General features: G+C 36.3%; 1 protein-coding gene across 1 annotated transcript; it reads left to right on the top strand.

The window, feature by feature from the left end:
- The first annotated feature begins 10,391 nt into the window (after positions 1-10,391).
- Positions 10,392-21,139, top strand: LOC104888353 (uncharacterized). Its single transcript, XM_048640903.2, is given in 8 exon segments — positions 10,392-10,567; positions 10,722-10,771; positions 11,231-11,291; positions 11,411-11,520; positions 12,382-12,402; positions 15,608-15,633; positions 19,194-19,402; positions 20,701-21,139. Coding segments are annotated over 8 exon segments (897 nt in total). The 5' UTR covers positions 10,392-10,446; the 3' UTR covers positions 21,000-21,139.
- The last annotated feature ends 1,604 nt before the right edge of the window (positions 21,140-22,743 follow it).

The raw sequence follows: 22,743 nt of genomic DNA, 5'->3' as shown, positions 1-22,743 counted from the left end.
CAAATTTGCTATGAAACATCGCCACTTCTTGGCAGCTATCACTGCAGGTACTGAGCCACAATCCTTTAAAGAGGCCATGTGACATCCTGAATGGCAGCAGGCTATGAAAAATGAAATTCATGCCCTAGAAAATAATGACACGTGGACGATGGAACCTCTTCCTGCAGGTAAAAAGGCTATTGGGAGCAAATGGGTCTACAAAATAAAATACAACTCTAATGGGAGTATTGAACGGTTCAAGGCCCGTCTTGTGGTCTTTGGGAATCATCAAACTGAAGGGCTTGATTACAATGAGACATTTGCTCCTGTGGCCAAAATGGTCATTGCCCGTGCCTTCCTCGCTATTGCCACTTCTAAAAATTGGAAGCTGCATCAAATGGACGTCCACAACGCTTTTCTTCACGATGATTTTAGTGAGGAAGTTTACATGAAACCCCCTCCTGGTTTTACGTGCGATTCTTCGAATCAGGTTTGTCGTTTACGCAAATCTCTATATGGCTTTGATACCATGATATAATTAGGTTAAGCTTGTATTTTCTTATTAATTCCACAAGAGTAATATATACAAGGGCAATAAGAAAACCCTTACTAAGTAGGAAACAATCAAAATAATCTTTCCTAACAATATATCTCCTAATATTACTCTAACAGAGCAACTCATACTCAATTCAGTAAAACTTTAGGCCATATTATTGTTAATTGTTTTTTGCTGAAATGTATATATATGTAGAGAATTGAACTTATTATTTTTTGTTGAATTGAATCTATTTTTTTTAATGAAACTCTCCTCAAGTTCGTAAGAATTGAACTTATTTTTAAGGAAAATGATATACAAAGGGCTATGTATAAGGTGCTTAAAATAGAAATAAAATATTGAATCAAGTATTTATTACATCAGTTGATGTGAAAATGTGTCTTGAATTCTTAAACTGTTTTTATTTAAAGAAATGTACTTCCTCCGTTCCATAATAAGTGAAACACTTACTATTTTAGAACGTTTCAAAATAAGTGAAACATATCTTAAATCGAAAAAAGAAAGTTATAAAATGACAAGAATACCCATCATAAACTTGTGTGGTTTGCTTTTCTCTCTCCTCCTTTTGATAATGAAAATGGTATTTTATGACTTTTTGGCTTTTGAAAGTGATGTTTATTAAATCTTGTGCCCAATCCCTATGTTTCACTTATTATGGAACGGAGGAAGTATTTAATACTTACCCTATTTTTATTAGGTGGAACTCATTATACCCCTCATAAAAAACCCTTTCCTTAACCCCACCCACCGACATCACTCAATCTCTCACTCATCCCTCTCACTCATCCCTCTCACTATCTCTCACTCCCATTCTCTTTCATCTTCTTTCTTCTCTTCAGTTTAAGTTTCAAAAAAACAAAATTTAAAACTCAAAAACAACCCTCACTTAAATCAGAACAATGTCAAGCAGACCGTGCAAGGAGCCGGCGCAGGAGAGGCCGGGGAAGAAGATTCATGTCGCGCCGGAGATTAGGGAGAAGGTTGAGCAGGTGAGGAAGGTAGGCGTCGCAAGAGTTGGCCGCGTCGCAGGCGGCGATGGGCCGCGATGGTGGAGGAGCGGGCGTTAGTGGCGACGGCTCAGGTTAGTAATTTTTAAAATTTGGAGACTTCAGTCCAGGTCTGATCCAGACGATTTCTATGGGTTGAGAACGTCTGGATTAGACGATTTTATATGGATGTTTGACGTCTGTTTTAGACGATTGTTATGGATTCTGTGGTAGACGTTTCGCAGCATGTATGCAACGTCTACTTCAGACGATTTGGACAACAAACGAAACGTCTGTGTTAGACGTTTGTTCCAATTTTTTTTTTTAATTTTTTTTTCCGAGAAATTAATGAGTACATTATATGATTAAGTGAAAGTATTGGGTCAGACCGTCTGATCAAATACTTACTGTCAGACGGGCTGACCCACTGACCTCAAAACACCGTCTCTTTTGGCTCTTCACAAAGCTCAATCATCACTATTTTTCCAACACTTTTCACCTCCCCAAAACCCCTAACTTTCCCACATTCTCTCTCCTCCATAACAACCCAAAAAAATGGGACTCAAAAAATGCAGCAAAAAACCCACCCTCACCGACACCGGAGACTCGCCGTCGGTACAGTGTTCAGCTCTTTTCTGCCATGGTGGTGCGTAAACCAGCACACCTCTTCTTAGACGAGATTGGTGTTGAGTATGACGAGCAAAACAACTACGTTGTAATCAAACATGCTGCTCTTTTCACCTCAACCATCATGTCTTCATTCTTAATTTCACTTGAATGTAACACATTATATATAACGAGCAAGACAACTACGTGAGTATGGCTGAAGACTTGATTGTGAAGGAAGGGCGTGTAGCTGGGGTGGTGACAAATTGGGCTCTTCATGAAATTCTTAATTTCAGTCTTCATTTTTTTCCTATTTTCCATTTTCAGTTGGACTTTGTTTTGTTTCAGTTGGACTTTGTTTTTTTTCAGTTGGACTTTGTTTTGTTTCAGTTGGACTTTGTTTTGTTTCAGTTGGACTTTGTTTTGTTTCAGTTGGACTTTGTTTTCTTTCAGTTAGACTTTGTTATGTTTCAGTTGGACTTTGTTTTGTTTCAGTTGGACTTTATTTCGTAATATGTATACCAACTGAAACAAATAATGGACCAACTGAAACAAAATGAAGACTACCTGAAAAAATAAAGAAAGACCAACTGAAACCCAAGTAAGTCTAACTGAAGCAGAAGAACCAACTGAAAAAAAATGAAGACTACCTGAAAAAAAATGAAGACTACCTGAAACAAAAATGAAGACTACCTAAAAAAAAATAAAGACCAACTGAAACTCAAATAAGTCTAACTGAAGCACAAGTGCTTCTAACTGAAGTCGTCCGACGAGAATATTGTGTCGGACGAGTCCAACACAATACGTTCTCTATGATTAATCAGTGAATTAATTAATGCATCAGTTAGTTAATTATGTGAGAAAATTCATGCATTTAAATTATGTGATTAATTAGGTGATATGATTAATTGATTAACTATTGTTTAATTTTGTGATTAATTAAGTGAGATGAAACAGTTAATTAATGCATTTAAATTAATTACTTAATTATGTGATACTCCCTCCGTTTCCTAAAGATCTTCCCTCTTTCCGTTTAAGGGTGTTTCCAAAAGATCTTCCCTCTTTTGCTTTATTCCTTATTTGGCAAAACAAATTTCCCTATTTACCCTCTCATGTCTATTGTGTTCACCATTACATTATTAATTCAATTTTACTCCCTTTCTCTCTCCTACTTTAACCTCTTTTTATTTGTTTATTTATCTTAACCCCTTTCTCTCTCCTACTTTACTCACACCATACCCCACACAACTTGATTTTCCTTGGTATCTGTAGGAACAGTAAGTGGGAAGATCTTTAGGAAACGGAGGGAGTATGATTAAGTGTAATCAATAATTATGTGATGTGATTAATTTTACATTAATTAATGAATCATGAGATTATTTGTTAATATGTGCTCGATAATTATGTGTTGATTATGCTGTGTTGCTAATTTTTGGTAATTCTTATGGCTAGTGGAAATATATGAGTTCATAATTAGTATTGTATGATTATTAGATAATTAGTACAAAATTAGATAATTAGATGTTATCGAGAATATTTTTTAGGGTGGTAGATAATTAGACGTTACATAGTTAGATGTTATGTAATTATGTTAAAAAAATAATTATTTTAGATAATTGTGTTAGAAAATTAGATAATTAAAGAGATGCTATAGAAATTATTTGTTAGACGTTAGATAATTATGTTAGAAAATTAGACGTTAAAGAGATGACTAACGCCGCAGTTATGTTAGATGTTAGATAATTATGTTAGAAAATTAAATAGATGCTATCAAAATTATTTTTTAGTGTAGAAAATTAGACGTTAAATAATTAAAGACGTTAGATAACTAGATGGTTAGATGCTATAATTTGTAATTAACTGTAATTTCATTGCTGGAATAATTAGGTTTCTCTCAGTTTGCGGATCGAGTTTTGCGAGTTTAGCTGCGGATGACTCTAGTCACATACGGGGGGCGACACTCGATGCTGATTCAGGTCCACGTCATCCGCGCAAAAGGGGTGTGTCTGCTTGAGCGAGGAGGGGTAGACAGGAGGGTGCGCGGAGGCAACTTCAGTTACATGACGTGACGGGGGGGGGGGCATGGGATCAGGAGATGGGTAGGGGTGGAGGTAGTGGTAAAGGAGGGGAGTCTACTTCTGGTTGGGGTTGACGTAGCGGTTCCTAGACGCGGTTGTGGTCGCTCGCATGGCTCTAGGAGGAGGCGAGGTGGAGGCTTGGTCCGCGAGGAGTCCAGTTGCAGGAGGGCTTATCGATGGGACTTTCATCCCGAGTTTTGGTGGCCATGTAGCTAAGGACATATGGGAAGGGAGGGACATACGTTATATCATACTCATAATTGTATTGAACATTTGTAAGATTTTTTTTTACTCCCTTTCAGATTATTTTAGCTTAAAATTTATTTAATAACTCTATTAAAATTAGAAATACTACGAAATATCAAAGTTGAACGCGACGCGCATTGCGCACCATGGGAAACTAGTAGAAGTGAAAAACGCGATGTTGTAATCGCGACAAATGACAAAATAATTACGCCAAATTGCTTAAACAAAGAAGAACAAAAAGTTCAAACAATGCATTGCTGGACGTAATCGTGGGTTTAAGCTATATGTTAGTTCGATTGGAACACCGGGAAGCGGTGTAATCTCAGAGTAACACACAACTATCTTGTTCCACATCAAGGATCTTCATTAACACAAAAGCTTAAACAAACACAATGGAAGTAGTCAAGGGAAGTTCAATCTGTACTTTCCAATAGCTTAAAGGAAGCTTTTCTAACTCATGTCAATAACACCAACTCCAAGTAGTCAAAGGCTACCATATGGCTACCACCTACCAAGGCTCCGATTACAAAAGAGATCAGACACGTTCTTATGTCCAAGCAACTCCATTAACATATAACCTATCTTATAGCCAAATAGATTAGTTCAAAGCACTCTTCTAATTTAATTTGATGCATCCATCCTTCCATCAATGCTCTTTCACGAACACCAATTGAAAGTCAGCCTTGAGCTGCTATGTCGTCATTGAAAGTCCTACCAAGAAAAATAATAGTACATACAACAGTATACACAACAATTAAACATTAAAATCCCAAACTAAAGCACAAAGGTTAAAAGCTACATTTTGCAAAACAAAAAAAAAAAAAAATCAGACCGCTTAAAGTACATAACCACACAGGTCTAAGAAAAAAATTTACCGAAGTACGGACCTTTTTTTTTTGGACAAGTGCAAACTTGCATACACGGGAATACAAGATAGTAAGCTTAACATATCATAACAAGAATACATACATACATACCCAAAGTATATCAAGCCATTACAGCTGGGGAAACACAAATAGTACTACTATACCTATTGCTTGATCAATAATATTATAGAAAATATGCAAACAAATCTGGAAACTAGAATTCATATGTCTTTAGTTACAGGCTTACAACTATATTAAGAACCAACCACATAAGTATTAAGCAAACATAAAATTAACCTAACATAAATGATAAAATGATACCATCACTAAGGCACTAAACATACTTGCTACCTTTACAACTCTTTTTCTAAGTACGTATTACAAAAGACCTCATAGTAAGCACGTGTCGAGGAGCCTTATTACAGAAACAAAATACTTGTTTGAAATATTTATAGGGAGTCTATTACTAATGAGACCTTCCCCCTAATTAAATACATGCACCCTATTTTAGAAAGAGGGAATCTTAGAAAGCTTGTCCAATATGATATTGTTATATTGAATACATGATTGAGTTCATTTGTTGATAATCGAAAGCGTTCAAAAGGTACTTTGTTTACTTATGAATATGTTGTCCTCATGAATCACTTAGAAGCAAAAATAGGTGCACGACAGTCCTTAAACAGAACATAATCGATGTCCAGCTGTTCAAAAAACATGAGCAGTTTTTGAGTCCAACGTTTGTAATTGTTTTCGTCAAGAGATCCAAGTTTGGATAGGTGAGCCATGGATTTGGTCGAACTGTCGGCCATTGCGAATTAAAATAATTGCTTTCAAATTGTTAGAAATTGACAATTGCAAAGGCAAAAGAACACTGATTTCAAGGCTATGCCGTGGTAGGAGACCACTAACTTGAAAGCAATTACGCCCCGACAACGGTGGTAATCGATCTGGTCGAAAAGCTCCCCAAGGTTAACACAGCAGCCTAAACTGCCACCACTAACAGACTAGAATTTGGAGAAAACTACGAACCCGTGCAAGAAAGGAAAAGAAGGAAGGAGAAGAGAATGTTTTTTGTGTGTGTATTAAACTGATCAGAAGCACTGATTTTATAGGAGAGAATCATGCCAAAAAAGGAAGGCAGTATATGAGAGGATATTAAGGGATTGCCATCAATCCTGTAACGGTCAAAATGTTATAAATCTCCAACGATCACACACGCGCTCAGCCCGGGTCCAAAAAGTTAGTTAAGTTTATTTCCCAAGGCCCATGGCCCTGGCTCGGTCCGGGCGTGCGGCGCGCGCGTGATAACAAGCCTAAACCAAACATGACATCCAACCACAAATCTCCAGTACCAACTCAATAATAGAAAGGTGGGAAGGAATATACAAACAAGGAGACCTTCCCTCCCACAAGTAATGTGGGACAATATAATAAAGGAAGCTAAGGCTTTTCAAGCCTTAGTTCCAACACATTCATTTTGTTCCATTGTAGTCCAATTGGTATATTCAAGTCATTTTTTTCCTCTTAGGGATAGATTATGATTAAGGACAAGGTTGTTGATGAAAGTGAACTAGGGAGATTGAGAGAAGGATTACAAGGGTTTATAAAGAGAACATATTGTGTTGCGAAGCAATTGCAAGATCAAGCGTCAAGCATCAAAAAGCAGCTTGATGTTCTCAAGTCTCTTCTGGGATTGAGGCTGAAATCTAAAAAATGTCAAGGATAGAGACTGAAATATCAAGGATCAATACTGAAATTTCGAACAAAAAAGGTGAAATTTCGAAGATTAATGTTGATATTTCGAACAAAAAGGCTGATATTTCGAAGATTCAACAACAACTAACTGACGACTTTGCTTCTGTTGAAGTTAAAATTGGAGTCAACACTCAAAGGTTGATTCTTCCGAGTTCAATACTCTATCACTGTATCACCATCCTCTAGATTGTTGTCTTGTAGATTGTTGACTTGGATAATCTTTTGAGCTTTAGACCTCAATGCATTAACAATTTTAGAATAGAACTCTAGTGTGACGAAATTGTTCTCCAGCATTCTCCAATTAATCCACAGTGGAAAATCAAGGAAACTCAAGAAAGCAGCAATCGTACCAAATACCATTAACCAATTTCCGCATGTTGAATGGTATTGAACAATAAAACTAAAAAAATTATTGCCAAAACTCAACTGAATAGAGAAAGACAAAAGAGAGTTGAGCATATCATCAATCCAACACAATCATTTTGTTTAATTGTCAGCCCCGTTTCTGAGATTTTGGAGGCCCAAGGGCGAGCCTACATAGTAGGGCCCTGATTAAGTCCAAGTTTTTTGAATGTTTTATTTTTCGGTTTAGACCAAAAAATAAACAATTTTTTGGTCCGAAATTTTTGAAGGGATGTTAAAATAAGGATGTAAGTACTTGATCATTTAATATGTCAATCAGAAAATCCAAAAAAAGAAATTGAAAAGAGGCACAATTAAATGATTAATAAAGAAATTACAAATAAAGTTGCAATTTTGCAAAACCCAAAAAAAGTTGCAACTATCCATTATAAAAGACCAAAGGCGGAAAAATTTAACCTGGACCGAAACAAATTGATAAAAATAATTGAAATTTATATTAGATAATATCAAATTTATTAAAAAAAATTATGGATTAAGGTATGTTCTTTTTAATTAATTTTTTTTTGCACTATTTTTCAATAAGATATTATGAACTAATCTAAACTTATTCAGAACAATAAACAATAGGGGTAAAATTAAATTTATCATTTTATTACTCCGATTCATTATGCAGTTTTACAATATACACATATCAAAATTTTATATTAAATGAAAATACAAGTGGGAGTATAAGACTAAAAACTAAAGAAAGATTGAAATTTATATGCATTAACAACCTTTAAGGGTCTACAACATGACATAAATAAAAACATATTTTCATGGCCTAATCTGTCTACTTCTATGGCCCAATCTATTTTCGAGTTCAGTCGTTCATTAAAATTAATCAGCAACAATCTTATTTCACAAAACTTATTTAAGTTTTCAGAAAAATTAAATTGATTTCATATATAATACTTAGTTACTATGAAAAAATATAGTGTATCATTGAAATTCTCAAATAATTATAAGAATTCTCGATCGAACAATAAAGTAATAAAATTCAGAATTTGCAAAACCTAAAAAAATCGAATAAAGAACAAAAATTGCAAAGAAAAGAGAGAAATTACCCAAAAATTATGAGCGTTTGACATTAAATTGAAAAACAAGTGGGAGAATTGAATAAGAAACTTAATTCGCAATAAGCTTAGTTGTCGACTTGTCGGCGTCATTTGCAGTTTTGCAGTGATCTTTTCTTTTCCATTTTTTTTCTATTTTTCCTTTTATTCTCTTTTACCTTTATTTATTTGGGCTATGTGTTTTGGATCCCTGTGCAACTGCCCCTCTCGCCCATGCCCAAATACGGCCCTGTTAATTGTAGTCCAATTGGTATATTCAAGTCATTTTTTCCTCTTAGAGATTGATTATGGCTAAGGACAAGGTTGTTGATGAAAGTGAACTTAGGAGATTGAGAGAAGAATTACAGGGGTTTATAAAGAGAACAAATTGTGTTGCGAAGGAATTGCAAGATCAAGCTCAAACATCAAAAAGCTGCTTGAGGTTTTGAGATCAAAGTGTGTTGAATTGTCAAAGATTTTTGGGATTGAGGCTGAAATCTCAAAAATGTCGAGGATAGAGACGGAAATATCAAGGATCAATACTGAAATTTCGAACAAAAAGGCTGAAATTTCAAAGATTAATGTTGATATTTCAAAAAAAAAAGGCTGATATTTCGAAGATTCAACAACTACTAACTGACGACTTTGCTTCTGTTGAAGCTAAAATTGGAGTCAACGCTCAAATGTTGATTCTTTCGAGTTCAAGAAAGTCGTGGAACAAATAAAAGGTTGCATTGATAAGATGAACACAACTTTGGTTCAAGCAAGGGAGTTGAAGAAAGGATTGATGATATGGTCAATTCTCTTTTGTCTTTTTTTTTTTTCAAATGAGTTTTGGCAATATTTTCATTAGTTTTATTGTTCAATACCATTCAACATGCGAAAATTGACTAATGGTATTTGGTATGATTGCTACCTTTTTGAGTTTCATTGGTTTTCCACTGTGGATTAATTGGGATGCGGGAGAACAATTTCGTCACGCTAGAATTCTATTCTAAAATCGTTAATGCATTGAGGTCTATAGCTCAGAAGACTATCCAAGTCAACAATCTACAAGACAACAATCTACGGCATGGTGATAGAGTGATAGAGTATTGAACTCGAAAGAATCAACCTTTGAGCGTTGACTCCAATTTTAGCTTCAACAAAAGCAAAGTCGTCAGTTAGTTGTTGTTGAATCTTCGAAATATCAATCTTTTTGTTCGAAATATCAACATTAATCTTCGAAATTTTAGTTTTTTTGTTCGAAATTTCAGTATTGATCCTTGATATTTCAGTCTCTATCCTTGACATTTTTGAGATTTCAGCCTCAATCCCAGTAAGTTTTCACAATTCAACACACTTTGATCTCAGAACCTCAAACTGCTTTTTGATGCTTGACGCTTGATATTGCAATTGCTTTGCAACACAATATGTTTTCTTTATAAACCCTTGTAATTCTTTTTTCAATCTCCCTAGCTCACTTTCATCAACAACCTTGTCTTCAGCCAAAATCTACCCCTAAGAGGAAAAAATGACTTGAATATACCAATTGGACTACAATGGAACAAAATGAATATGTTGGAAATAAGACTTCAAAAACCTTAGCTTCCTTTATTATATTGTCCCCAATGCTTGTGGGAGGCCCACCTTCCTATTATTGAGTTGGTACTTGAGATGGTTTTGTGGTTGGATGTCATGTTTGGGTTGGGCTTGCTATCAACACGCCCGGACCGAGTCAAGGCCATGGGTCTTGGGGAATAAACTTAACTTAACTAACTTTTTGGACCCTGCGTGAGCGCGTGTGTGACCATTGGAGATTTGTAACGTTTTGACCGTTACAGGATTGATGACATTCCCTTACTATCCTCCCATATACTGCTTTCGGTTTTTTGGCTTGATTCTCTCCTATAAAATCAGTGCTTCTGATCAGCTAATATGAAAGTTGATGCATTCAGGCGCTTGTTTCCATTGCAATTTTATGAACGCCATTTTGTCAAGTCCTTAAGGCCTGATGCGAGGCCTCTTAGCTCTGCTAGAGACACTACTATAGCCCTTGGTTAGTTTTAATTGCAATTGTCTACTTTAATTTTTCAGCATTTTTTTGGTTTTTAATTAGAGGAATGAAGAATAAATTGCATCTTTTTAATTGGGGTTTTAAATTTGTTGTAGTTGTGGTTTCTAAATGATGATGTTGTATTATACTTGTGTAGGGGCTGTTTCATCTGCTAATGGTTCAGCACTTGTTAAAGTTGGCTGCACTGTAAGTTACTGTATTATACTGATTGTTTGATCTTAATTATCTTAATCGACTTGTTCTTTTAACTCTAGTACCTGTGTGAGATACTCGACACTTTGCATGGGTATGAAGTTATTATGAATATTAGCACTTAATGACTTCAATACTGCTATTTGAGCCAGATTACATAATATTTTCATAAAATAGATTAGTGGAGGTCTTGCTTAAATACCCTTGTTAGTTGAGGACACATTGACACGGGTATGAATGTTTCAACACGCTTCAAAATGGGGTTAAATCATAAAAGTTTTGTAGTATAGAATAACCAAGTTGGGCAGTTGCAAACATTTGATTGTGTTTGATATGACAATGCAGTCATACGAGAAACGGAGTTCGAGTATAATTGCTTGGAATTATGTTTGCTATGGTCAATAGGAGTGCCTCTATATATTGTTCTAAATGGATTCATGTGTCTTTATGTAGACTATGGTAGCTGCGATCAAGATGGAAATTATGACTCCTTCAATGGAGTCACCGGATGAGGGTAAACCTAGGTAAACTACATTCTTGTCAGTCCTGTCTTGCAGTGTCTTATGTTTTGTGCTCTTTTTGGGACTATATTATCTCTTAACATTGTCGTCTATTGTATTTGGCTATTTGCAGCTATTGAGTTTCACATGCCTCCTATATGTTCTCCCATTGTTAGGCCCGGAAGGCCAGCAGACACAGCACCAGTTATATCAAAGCAATTAGCAGACACCATATCAAGGCAAGTAATGATTTTTAATTATTGGATGTTAGTTCTGAACACTCCATTGTAAAGCTTTCTTGTATCTTAGACAATATTTGGGTTGCACTTTAGATGTATTTGTCATTGATGGCATACACATTCTATCAGTTGCTCTTCCCTGCATATTGGCTTCACAATTTAAAAAATCTTGCTTTTCATTATCAACAATAACAGCTAATTAGTTTATGATGTTGATTGTTGAAATCTTGGCAGGTCTTTACTCTTCCTCTTCTCCTTTGAGTAAACCTGTGTAGTTTTCAGGTTATAAGTATTGTAGGCTGACTTTATTTCTCAATCTGGTTAGGAATATTTATTACAGAAAATGTTGTTCATATTGACTAGTTCCTTATGGATATTAAATTATACCTTTGATTTGTTTCTGATGCCTCTAGGCCAATCCATTGGTATCCAATATATATAATGTATTGGATTATTATACTGCTGTTGCAATTTGCTGGATGTAGTGGGCTGAGGGCTTATAAAGGCCATCTTCCGTTTTGGTTTTTAAAATCTTCTCCCTTCACTTCTAGCATTTCCGACTTTTCTTTGCTACTTTTGTTGCTGTTATTTGCCTTGATAAGCATTGGACTGCTAGAATGCTAGATTCCTTTCTTTCCGAGAGGAAGCTGTTATGTATCAGAATGTATGGTTAATAGCCATGCATGTTGTCTAGGCCGTGGTCTTATGTTCTTTAGGACATTAAACACATGGTTTATTTACTTCACAATTTCTCTTTGGATAGTTTTCGCTCAACCCATGAAGCTTGTCTCTTTTGGTTGGGACTCGACTCTCAATTTCTGAAGTATGGTTTCTTGACTTGAGAAAATAATTAACCTGGAGCAAGGTGCCATTTGCAGGTTCATTGGTAACTTGGTGAGTGGTGAACTGGTGACCCAGACTTCTCCTGTTTGGACTGACTGATGTCAGTCCATTACCTCTCCTAACACTCTTTTTGGCAGGTTAGGGTCTGTTCTATCTCATGATAGAAACATTATCTGAATTCTTCGGCTAAGAAATGGAATTGTTGAGCATGTTCTTTTCTTAGCACAAGTAGGGAAAGGTTATGCATAGAGCTCATCATTTCTTTCCTAACTCAGAAGATGAATTTTGTGGGCTGGAGTTGAGTAGGAGAGCTTTTATAGTCAAAAGACTCTGTTATGCTTGGCATTCACACTTAACAGTGTAAGGTGCAGGATTTGTGTTGTCCTTTAGGTAGGCTTTGTTCTGCTTTTGGATCTGTAGGCTATCTATTCTTTTTGTGCAGGATTTATTATGATGTTTGGATGAAGTTTTTTCATCGTTAATGTTCTTCCTAGGTGCAATCTGTTGCTAAGAACTTTGAGTAGGTTTTTAGGTTGAGTAGGGAGGTTCTTGCTGTGAATATAAACCAAACCTAGATTGAGAAATGCACTAGGAATTATTTTAATCTGGCTTGGAGAACAAATCAGATACTATTCTTAGTAGTTTTTCCTCGTTAAGCTTTTACGCAAAATGTGAAATGGGGCTCTCACATTTAGGTTCTGGAATGTGGAGGTTTGAGGGTGCGTTAACTCTGCCTAAAATGTTTTAGGTCTATAATACGTCCAAATTATTTCATATTAAGTCTGAAGAAGTCTACTTAGGTCTAAGATAACACAAAAGAATAAGTTTCACTAAGGCTCCGTTTGGTAGGGCGTAAAACGTTTTCCCGGAAAACTGTTTTCCTCTATTTTCAGTTTTACATTGTTTGGTTGGCAAAAGAGTGTAAAACCATTTTCCCTTGGGGTAAAATTACTCTCCAAGGATGGAAAACCATTTTCCTTTCAAAATGAAGGGAAAACTATTTTCCTTCTCTCTCTTGTACAATTCTCTCACTATCTCCTTACTTTCCCTTTCATTTTCCTTTCATTTCATCATTTTTTTACATCGAACCAAACAACGGAAAACTAATTTTGGAATTGTGTTTTCCATTGTAAATTGTTTTCCATGAAAATCATTTTACACTGAAAATATTTTACGCCCTACCAAACGGAGCCTAAGAATCAACTAGGCTTTGTTTTGCATTTGTGGTGGTGTTGTTATGACGGTTTCTTTCAAGAGCAGTGTCGCTGTCCTTGGGAAGGTTGATCCGATTTTTGCCCATATTGACTTTATAGGATGCAATAAACCCCATGACTGATTGTGGTGTTAGGTGTGTAGTTCCATAATCTATAAGACATTATTGTGGTCAAACTTTTGTTAATGCTCACAGTATTAGCTCAATCAAGATTTTGCTGATATTTTAAAGAAAAATAAAGATTCAAAGTTTCTCTCCCTGGACAGCAACTAGCTTCCAGTCTTTCTCACTATTTTGTGATGAAAACGGCGCAGCCAAAATGTGCTGGGTATATATGCCACAGCACTCCAATAAACCTAGGGATATGTGTACAAAAGACAAAAGACACATCACCCAAGTGGTCCCTAAAACAAGCATCCTAGGATCACTAAAAAACAAGAAGATTACAGCTGTAAAGGAGCTACAGAATTACAGCCATTAAACAGGATGAAATACACCCATTCTACTGCATACATGAAAATTAATCTCAGTCTACATCATAATCTCAATACCCCCCTCTCAAGGTGGAGCAGATGACACGATGCCCAACTTGAATGATAAATGGTTATGCTGTGTCTCACTCAAAGATTTGGTCATAATATCTGCCAGTTGAAGAAAAGACTTGATGTGAAGAACCTTAAGAAAACCAGATTGAATGTGTTCTCGAACATAATGAAATCCACTTTCAAATGCTTCGTTCTTTCATGGAAAATGGATTGTAAGCAAGATGGTTTGCTGACTTGTTGTCACAGAAAAGATCAATAGGTTGAGGTATGAAGAAAGAGGGTCTTCCAGAAGTCCATGAACCCAGACTATTTCACTGGTAGTTTGAGACATACACCTATATTCTGCCTCGGTTGAAGACTTAGATACAGTTTTCTGCTTCTTGGTCTTCCAAGAAACAAGAGAGTTTCCCAAGAAAATACAGTAGCCAGTGAGAGACCTAGCACTGAAAGCACAGCTTCCCCAGTCTGAGTCACAAAAGGCTGTGAGTTGCAAAGGTTGATGAGCAGCATAATAGAGACCCCAATCTAGAGTCCCTGCTAAATATTTTATAACATGAACAGCAGCCTGAAAATGTGGCAATCTAGGAGTAGACATGAATTGGCTTAATTGCTGTACACTGTATGAAATGTCAGGTCTCGTTAGATTAAGGTAGAGAAGCTTTCCAATTATTCTTCTGTAACATTCAGGATCTTCCATGAGATCACCTGTGTCAATACTCAGTTTAATTCCCTTAGGAAAAGGGAACTTGGTTGGTTTGCAACACTCCATCCCAGTGCTCTTAAGGATATCAAGGATGAATTTCCTTTGATTCAACATAGTTCCTTGGGAAGTTCTAGAGACCTCAATCCCTAAAAAATATCTAATTGCCCCAAGATCCTTAATAGTGAAGGCACTGTCAAGGCTGTCTTTAATTTTTGAATCTCTACATCATCATCTCCACTGATGAGTAAATCATCAACATAGACTAATATGATTGTTTGTTTACCTGAATTTTCTTTGTAAACATGGAATAGTCTCTCTTGGATTGAGTGTAACCATGAGCAAGGAAGTGTTGAGTGAGCTCAATACCACTGTCTAGATGCCTGTTTGAGCCCATATAAACTCTTCTTAAGTCTGCAAACTTGTCCTTCCTTCCCACCTTGAAAACCTTTTGGAGGCTTTAAATACACCTCTTCATCTAAATGCCCATGTAAGAAGGCATTGTTAATGTCTAGCTGGTGCAAAGGCCAGCTTAAGGCAGTAGCAAGAGCAATAAGAATCCTAACACTAGCAAACTTAGCCACAGGAGAAAACGTATGCTTGTAATCCTTCCCTTCTACCTGTCTATCACCTCTTGCCACTAATCTTGCTTTTAGTTTGTCAACATGCCCTTCAGGAGTGAATTTAATCTTGTATACCCATTTACTATCAAGAGCTTTCTTGTCTGGTGGGAGATCTACCATTTCCCATGTTGCATTATCTACTAATGCCTGGATCTCTGAATCCATAGCCTTCACCCATCCTTCATCTTGACATGCTTCTTCATAGTGACTAGGTTCTCTTACACTGAGAACATTGCAAAGAGAAGCTAGATAATCTGCTGAATAATAAGATGAATCAACAAGGTTGGCTGCAATAAGATTGACATCATGAACCTTGCTCCTGCTCTTGGGCATGTCAAGAATAAAATCCTGATATCTCTTGGGTAGGTGGCTCCCTCTCTGAGGTCTCCTTTCTTCCACAAGCTGATGAACATTATCATCAGAAATTCCTTCTGAATCTCTTGCTGTGTTCTCCTCCTCTACAGCATCAGTGTGTAGAGATTCCTGTTCAGCTGACTCACCTGAAATGTCATGACTAGGAGCAGAATCTTCATTGTTATAAAGTTCATCATATCTTAAAACATCACTGAAATCATCAGTTGTTTTTTTTAAAAGGAAAGGAAAGATATGTTCTTTAAAAACCACATCCCTACTCACAAATATTTTCTTGCTGTGCAAATCTAACAGTTTGTACCCCTTTTGATTATGTGGGTATCCTATTAGTATGCATCTCAATCCCCTGGCAGCAAACTTGTCAGTGGGTTTTTTGTGAGGGCTTGCATAACACAAGCATCCAATCACCTTCAAGTGATCATAGTTAACATCCTTTTCATGAGCTTCTTGTAGGGAGTCTCCCAATTTATCACACGACTAGGCAGCAGATTGATGAGATGAGTGGCTGAGGGATACATTCACCCCATAGATAATCAGGAAGCCCAGCATGGAGCTTGAGTGCCCTAGCTGTATCCAGAAGATACCTATGTTTCCTCTCAACCCTGGCATTTTGTTGAGGCACTCCTGCAACACTTCTCTGGTGAAATATACCTCTTTTAAGAAAAATCTCACTGCATTCAGACTGAAATATCTCAGTCCCATTATCACTTCTTAAAATCTTCACTTTAGTATCAAATTGATTCTCCACATAACAAAGAAAATCTGTTAAGGCTCCCTTAACCTGTTCTTTGTTGGACAAAAGGTGTGTCCAAGTTGCTCTACTAAAATCATCTACAATAGTTAAAAAATATCTGGCACCTGTGATATTTTCAACTCTGTAAGGACCCCATAGGTCCACATGAATTAAATCAAATATGTGAGTAGTGACAGACTCACTAGGAAGGAAAGGCTGCTTAGATTTTTGCAATAGAACATGTATCACAAAATATTCATTCAAATCATCACATTTGCAAAAATGTAAATGTTGCATTTTAGACACAGATACATGTCCAAGTCTGGCATGGATTAGGTTCAGTTTGTCAACTTTATTACATGCACTGACATGTGCTTTCCCTTGTCTTCCTAAATCATTCTTCTCCTTGACAGTACTTCCTCCTCCTAGAAATTTGTATAAGTCATTTTCATTCTTCCCAAGCTTCACCTCCCTCTTAGTGATATGGTCCTGTAAGAAGCATCCATTCTTGTCAAAAACAAGCTCCTTATTACATTGCTTCACAAACTTGCTCACAGAGAGAAGACTATGTTTAAAATCAGGTATATACAGAACATCATAAAGAATGATTCCTTCATTCAGCTCTATGTCTCCCATTTCCTTCACTGTCTTTACACTTCCATCTGGTAATCCTACTCTCACATTTCCTTTTACATTTTTTATGTTCATTAGAAATTTCCTATTTCCAGTGATATGATCACTGGCTCCTGAATCAATGAGCCAATTATCTAACTTTACATTGTGATGAACATAGTTAGCAATGTTTGCTGTAACTTTACCTGCAAAATTGCTAGAACTTCCTCCTTCTCCATTTTGCTTATCCCCCATCAGCTTCATCAGTTCCTGAACAAAAGAAGAAACTACATTCTTATCAAGCTTACCAAAACAACCTTCTCTCTGTAAGAATGATCCAGAGGTGTATTTCCAGCAGCTTCTTCCTCCTGCCTCGACATGTTGGCTGCCTCCTTCTGCCATGCTTTTGCTCTTGGTTGCTTGAACCACTCTGGGTAACCATTGATCTCAAAGCACTCCTCCTTGACATGTCCTTTCAAGCCACAGTGACTGCATTTCTTCAACTCTTTCTCCATCTTCATTCTCTTATAGTCTTCCATCTTCATTTTCTTATAATCCTTCTTCTGGAAGTTTTTAAGAGGCCCAAGACTATAGCTCTGTCTGTTTGCAGCTAAGGCACTCATCTCTGCTCCAAGGTTCATCTGAATAGCAAGTTGTTTCTGTTTTTCAACTTGCATAACAAGATTATAAGCTTTGTTCACAGCTAACAAAGGTTCCATGCTGAGAAAATTGGTTTTCATTTGTTCATAACTATCATTTAATCCATTCAAAAATTTCATGAGCTTGTTGTCAGAATCTCTCTGTGAGATCTTGGTGTGCAAATCACAAGTACAGTTCCCCATGGCTCCACAGCTGCATTGTGGGACATCTTCCAACTCAGCTATCTGCTCCATAGCTCTTTGAGCCTACAATAGTAGTCACTCACACTCAAGTTATCTTGTTTAAGATCCCATAATTCTTTCTTGAGTTGATATAGTTGAGGTGCGTTGGTTTGACCATACCTCTCAACTATTTCTTCCCATAATCTGCTAGTAGACTGCATACTAACAAGACTACTTGCAATTTCAGGTTTAATGGTGTTAAGAATCCATGATCTCACCATAAAATCACATCTTGTCCATTTCTGGATTTCATCAGCTCCAGTGGTAGGTTTCTTGTGTTTCCTTCAAGAAATCCTAACTTGTTCTTAGCACCAAGTGCTATCCTAATGCTTCTGTTCCAGTTGAGAAAATTTCCTCCATCAAAGATTATACCTCCCAATGGGGTTGCTGCATTTTCATTTACAGCAAGGAAAAGAGGGTCTTTATATGGATTTAAATTGTTATCTTTATCTTTGTTGTTGTTAGTTCCAGCCATTTCGAACAAGAACTTTCAAAGATTAACAGAAAAACTTGAACCAGGTTTAAATGATCTTAAAGGAAACCTGCTCTGATACAAAGAAAAATAAAGATTCAAAGTTTCTCTCCCTGGACAGCAACTAGCTTCCAGTCTTTCTCACTATTTGTGATGAAAACGGCGCAGCCAAAATGTGCTGGGTATATATGCCACAGCACTCCAATAAACCTAGGGATATGTGTACAAAAAGACAAAAGACACATCACCCAAGTGGTCCCTAAAACAAGCATCCTAGGATCACTAAAAAACAAGAAGATTACAGCTGTAAAGGAGCTACAGAATTACAGCCATTAAACAGGATGAAATACACCCATTCTACTGCATACATGAAAATTAATCTCAGTCTACATCATAATCTCAATATATTTACCATGAAAATTTCCCATCTGAGTGGGGGTACAGTTTAACTTGCTATAGATCAATTACAAGTGCTATCGAAACCATAAATAGATATGTTGTTCTTCCTTAATGTTTGCTGTCTCAACTCTCAACCTTTAATTATTTGGAGTTCTGTATCATATTTTCCGATTATGAATTTACTGTTTCATGAAACAAAGATTTTTGCCCTCTAAAGTTTCTTTGTAGCTCTTGAATATATGTTTGATTTTCTTTTGGCATGCTTTCCATCTGCTGACCTGCAGTGCTGGGATGATAAATCTGAAGGAGTTATGCTTGGTCAGTGGAAGTTCATAGAAAGATCTATCTTTATCGAAACCATATATATCAGGCTTTAGACCTTATTCTTTATTTTTATTTGTATTTTTACTGGTGCAGGATATATGCTGTTTGGATGCTGATGGTGCTCTTTATGATGCTGCATTACTTTCAGCAGTTGCTGCCTTTTCTAATTGTAAGTTCATAGAAAGATCTATCTTTTGTGCACCAAAATTCTCTTCTGTTACGTTATGCTAAGACTGGCATAATATTATCCTAGTGACGTTGTGACTTGGACAAACAAAGGGATGATAGCAGAGGATTGTTAATTCATTGAAGTCTGTTTTTTAATATTTAGTGCTGCAACTTCTGTCCAGAAGTTGCAGCTTTCATTTTCTTAAAGCCAAGAGCTGCATGCTGAGCTGTGCTAGTCTAATTTGGTTTTGTGGCTAATGCATGATTCATCGGATCCAAAACCTGCTTCTCTTTGTTTTTGGCCCTTCTAATTGATACTGATTCGACATTGGCTGGTTTCTAATGAAATTATATCATGTCTGAATGAAATCAAGAACCCCCGGACTCCCAGTGCTTGATTTCACTAGTGGTTTTTACAAGAGTTGTGCATAGGGATGGCAATGGCAGGGTCTGGGTAGGGTAAGGCTAGACCCATACCCATACCCTAATTTTTGGATGTAGACCCATACCCTACCCATACCCATAGGGTAATAATTTTTAGGACCCGTACCCATACCCGTAGGGTCCGGGTAGGGTCTAGGGTCTAAAATGGGTCCAACAAAAAAAATTCCGCGTACATTATCACATGTATATATAATCGTTAAGCACAATTTTATATTATTTTGCAATTAGCTTCTACTAATTCTACACTTCTACTTCATTATATTATTTATATAGTGAAAATTCATAATTTTACGTGGCTCGGCTATTCGGCTAATGATGGTTGACTGGTCGCCGGTGGAGAGTGAGAGACATAGAGTAGAGCAAGACAAAGTGAGAGATGGTGAGTCTGATAGACGTGAGATTTGCGGCTAGTAAGTGAGGAACGGTTAAGGTTTTAATTTATAGGAAGTCTGCTAGAAGTTGGAAGGTTATGTTTATATATATATAATATATATATATATATTAATTTTAAAAAATAAAAAATAAATATTTTATTTAGATGGGTCTATGGGTAGGGTTTGGGTATTTGAGGAGTGGACCCATACCCTACCCTTACCCGATAGGATCAAGACCCATACCCTACCCTTACCCATAGGTCCAAAAAATTAATACCCATACCCTAATTTTAGGGTAGGGTCTGGGTGGGTCTGGGTAGGGTCCTGGACCCATTGCCATCCCTAGTTGTGCAGCCAACCTCCCGTATCTTTTGGCCTTTTGGGCACCTTTCTATATACTAATACATACTAATACATACTTCCAGTTTGACTATGAATGGGTAGCTTGCATCTGGTAAACTAACTTAACCTTCAATTGCAGTACATATCCCAGTTGTGTCCTTGAATGATGAAGGAAGAGTGTTTATTGTGTCGGAGGAAACGGAAGAAGGAAAGTCGAGGAAAGAACCTGTCAATAAAGAGAAAAGACGACTTACTCTAAACAAAGTACCGTTCTCACTTACCTGCATACTTCACTTAAACGAGCGTGCTACTGTTCGAATAGATTTAGGAGTATTTTCTAAATCTATCTATACTCAACAACCAAGTTACCATAGCGAGCAACATTCCACACTTCTTTTGCATTACGTAGGCCCCAAGTGCTATGCAAGGATAAAATAAAAGGGCCACTCATTTCCAAATTTCAATACTCTTCCAAATTTGAGAGCTTCCTGCTGGTTGTTGTTATTAGAGAAAGGAAGAAAGGAAAAATTTAGAAATTGCTGGTTGTTATTATTGTTGGAATAAAATGTTTGATATGACTTTTTTGTGCACGTGATTAAATACTTGTACAGACAATTCAAGTATGAGTTTTAAATCTATCTATACTCACCAACCAAGTCACCATAGCGAGCAACATTCCACACTTCTTTTGCATTACGTAGGCCCCAAGTGCTATGCAAGGATAAAATAGAAGGTCCATTCATTTCCAAATTTCAATACTCCCTCTGTTTTTTTTTATCTTTCTCACTTTGAATCTTGACACTATTCATGTTTAGAAGGAATCTTTGCAAATGTTCTCAAGTTATAAGAAAAAACATAGTCATGTGGGTCTTGTTTGATTCGTCTCAATTAGTACTTATTAATATTCAATCGTTATAATTTTTACTCATATATAATGAAAGATATTTAAGTTTAAAAACGTGCATTGGAAGACGCGCACAGGAAAGTGAGAATGATAAAAAAAAACAGAGGGAGTACTCTTCCAAATTTGTGAGCTTCTTGCTGGTTGTTATTATTGTTGGAATAAGGCCATGTTTAGTTCACATGAAATTTTCTGATCTGAACTTATCTGATCTGAACTTATATTTTCTAATCTGATCTGATTATAAGATCTTATCTTTTAGATTTTTTTCAATATATAAGAAAAAATATAGTCATGTGGGGTCTTGTTTGATTCGTCTTAATGAGTACTTTATTAATATTTAATTATTATAATTTTTACTAATATGTAATGAAAGATATTTAATAGTATAATTTTTAAAATATGAGCAAGATCTGATCTGATCTGAACTTATTTTTTCTGATCTGATTAGATCTGAAATAAGCAAAAATAAGGTGAACTGAACATAGCCTAAATGTTTGATATGACTTTTTTGTGCACGTGATTAAATACTTATAAGGACAATTCAAGTATGAGTTTTTTTGCGGGGATATATCAGAATGATAAGGGCATTTTGTGGGGGATATACCTTATTAAATTTTTTTTGTAGGGATATATCAACCTAAATTTAAATTTTGTTAAAAGGTACCAAAAACACTATTTTTGACGAGAAAGTCAATTTTTCGGCCTTTGACTTGGTAAGAACTCGAGAGTGAGCCACAAAATGACAGTGAGGAAGTTGAAGGAAAATGAATGTAATAGAAGCAATTGAATATCACACACTATACAAAGAGTATTTAAGCAAGTCAAACGTCGAAAATTTGACTTTTTCGTCGAAAATGATGTTCTTGGTACTTTTTAACAAAATTTAAATATAGGTTGGTATATCACCACAAAAAAATTTAGTGAGATATATCTCTGCAAAATGCCCTATTACTTTGGTATATCTCCACAAAAAACTCTTGAAGTAGGGCACAATTGCACAAACTATAGGCTAAAATTGAACTATATCTACTAGTACATGAAAGTGAAGGGCTGAAGGCTGTGGTTTGGAGTGACTTGTGGTTCGTTAGTTGAGTTATCAAATATTCAAATTTTTATAATAGAGACTTCAGACTTGTGGATTCATAACATGAGTGCTAATAAAACAGATTAATGTACTAAAAAATTTAAACGTGGTCATAATTTTATCAAGAAATGATTGAAATTCAAAAATCTAGCTGGGAGCTAGTGATGGCCACTGGTGCGGGCTGGACCGTGGGC

The sequence above is a fragment of the Beta vulgaris genome, chromosome 3, assembly GCF_026745355.1.
Source record: "Beta vulgaris subsp. vulgaris cultivar EL10 chromosome 3, EL10.2, whole genome shotgun sequence".
Lineage (NCBI taxonomy): Eukaryota > Viridiplantae > Streptophyta > Magnoliopsida > Caryophyllales > Amaranthaceae > Beta > Beta vulgaris.
This window is presented reverse-complemented; position numbering and strand designations above follow the sequence as displayed.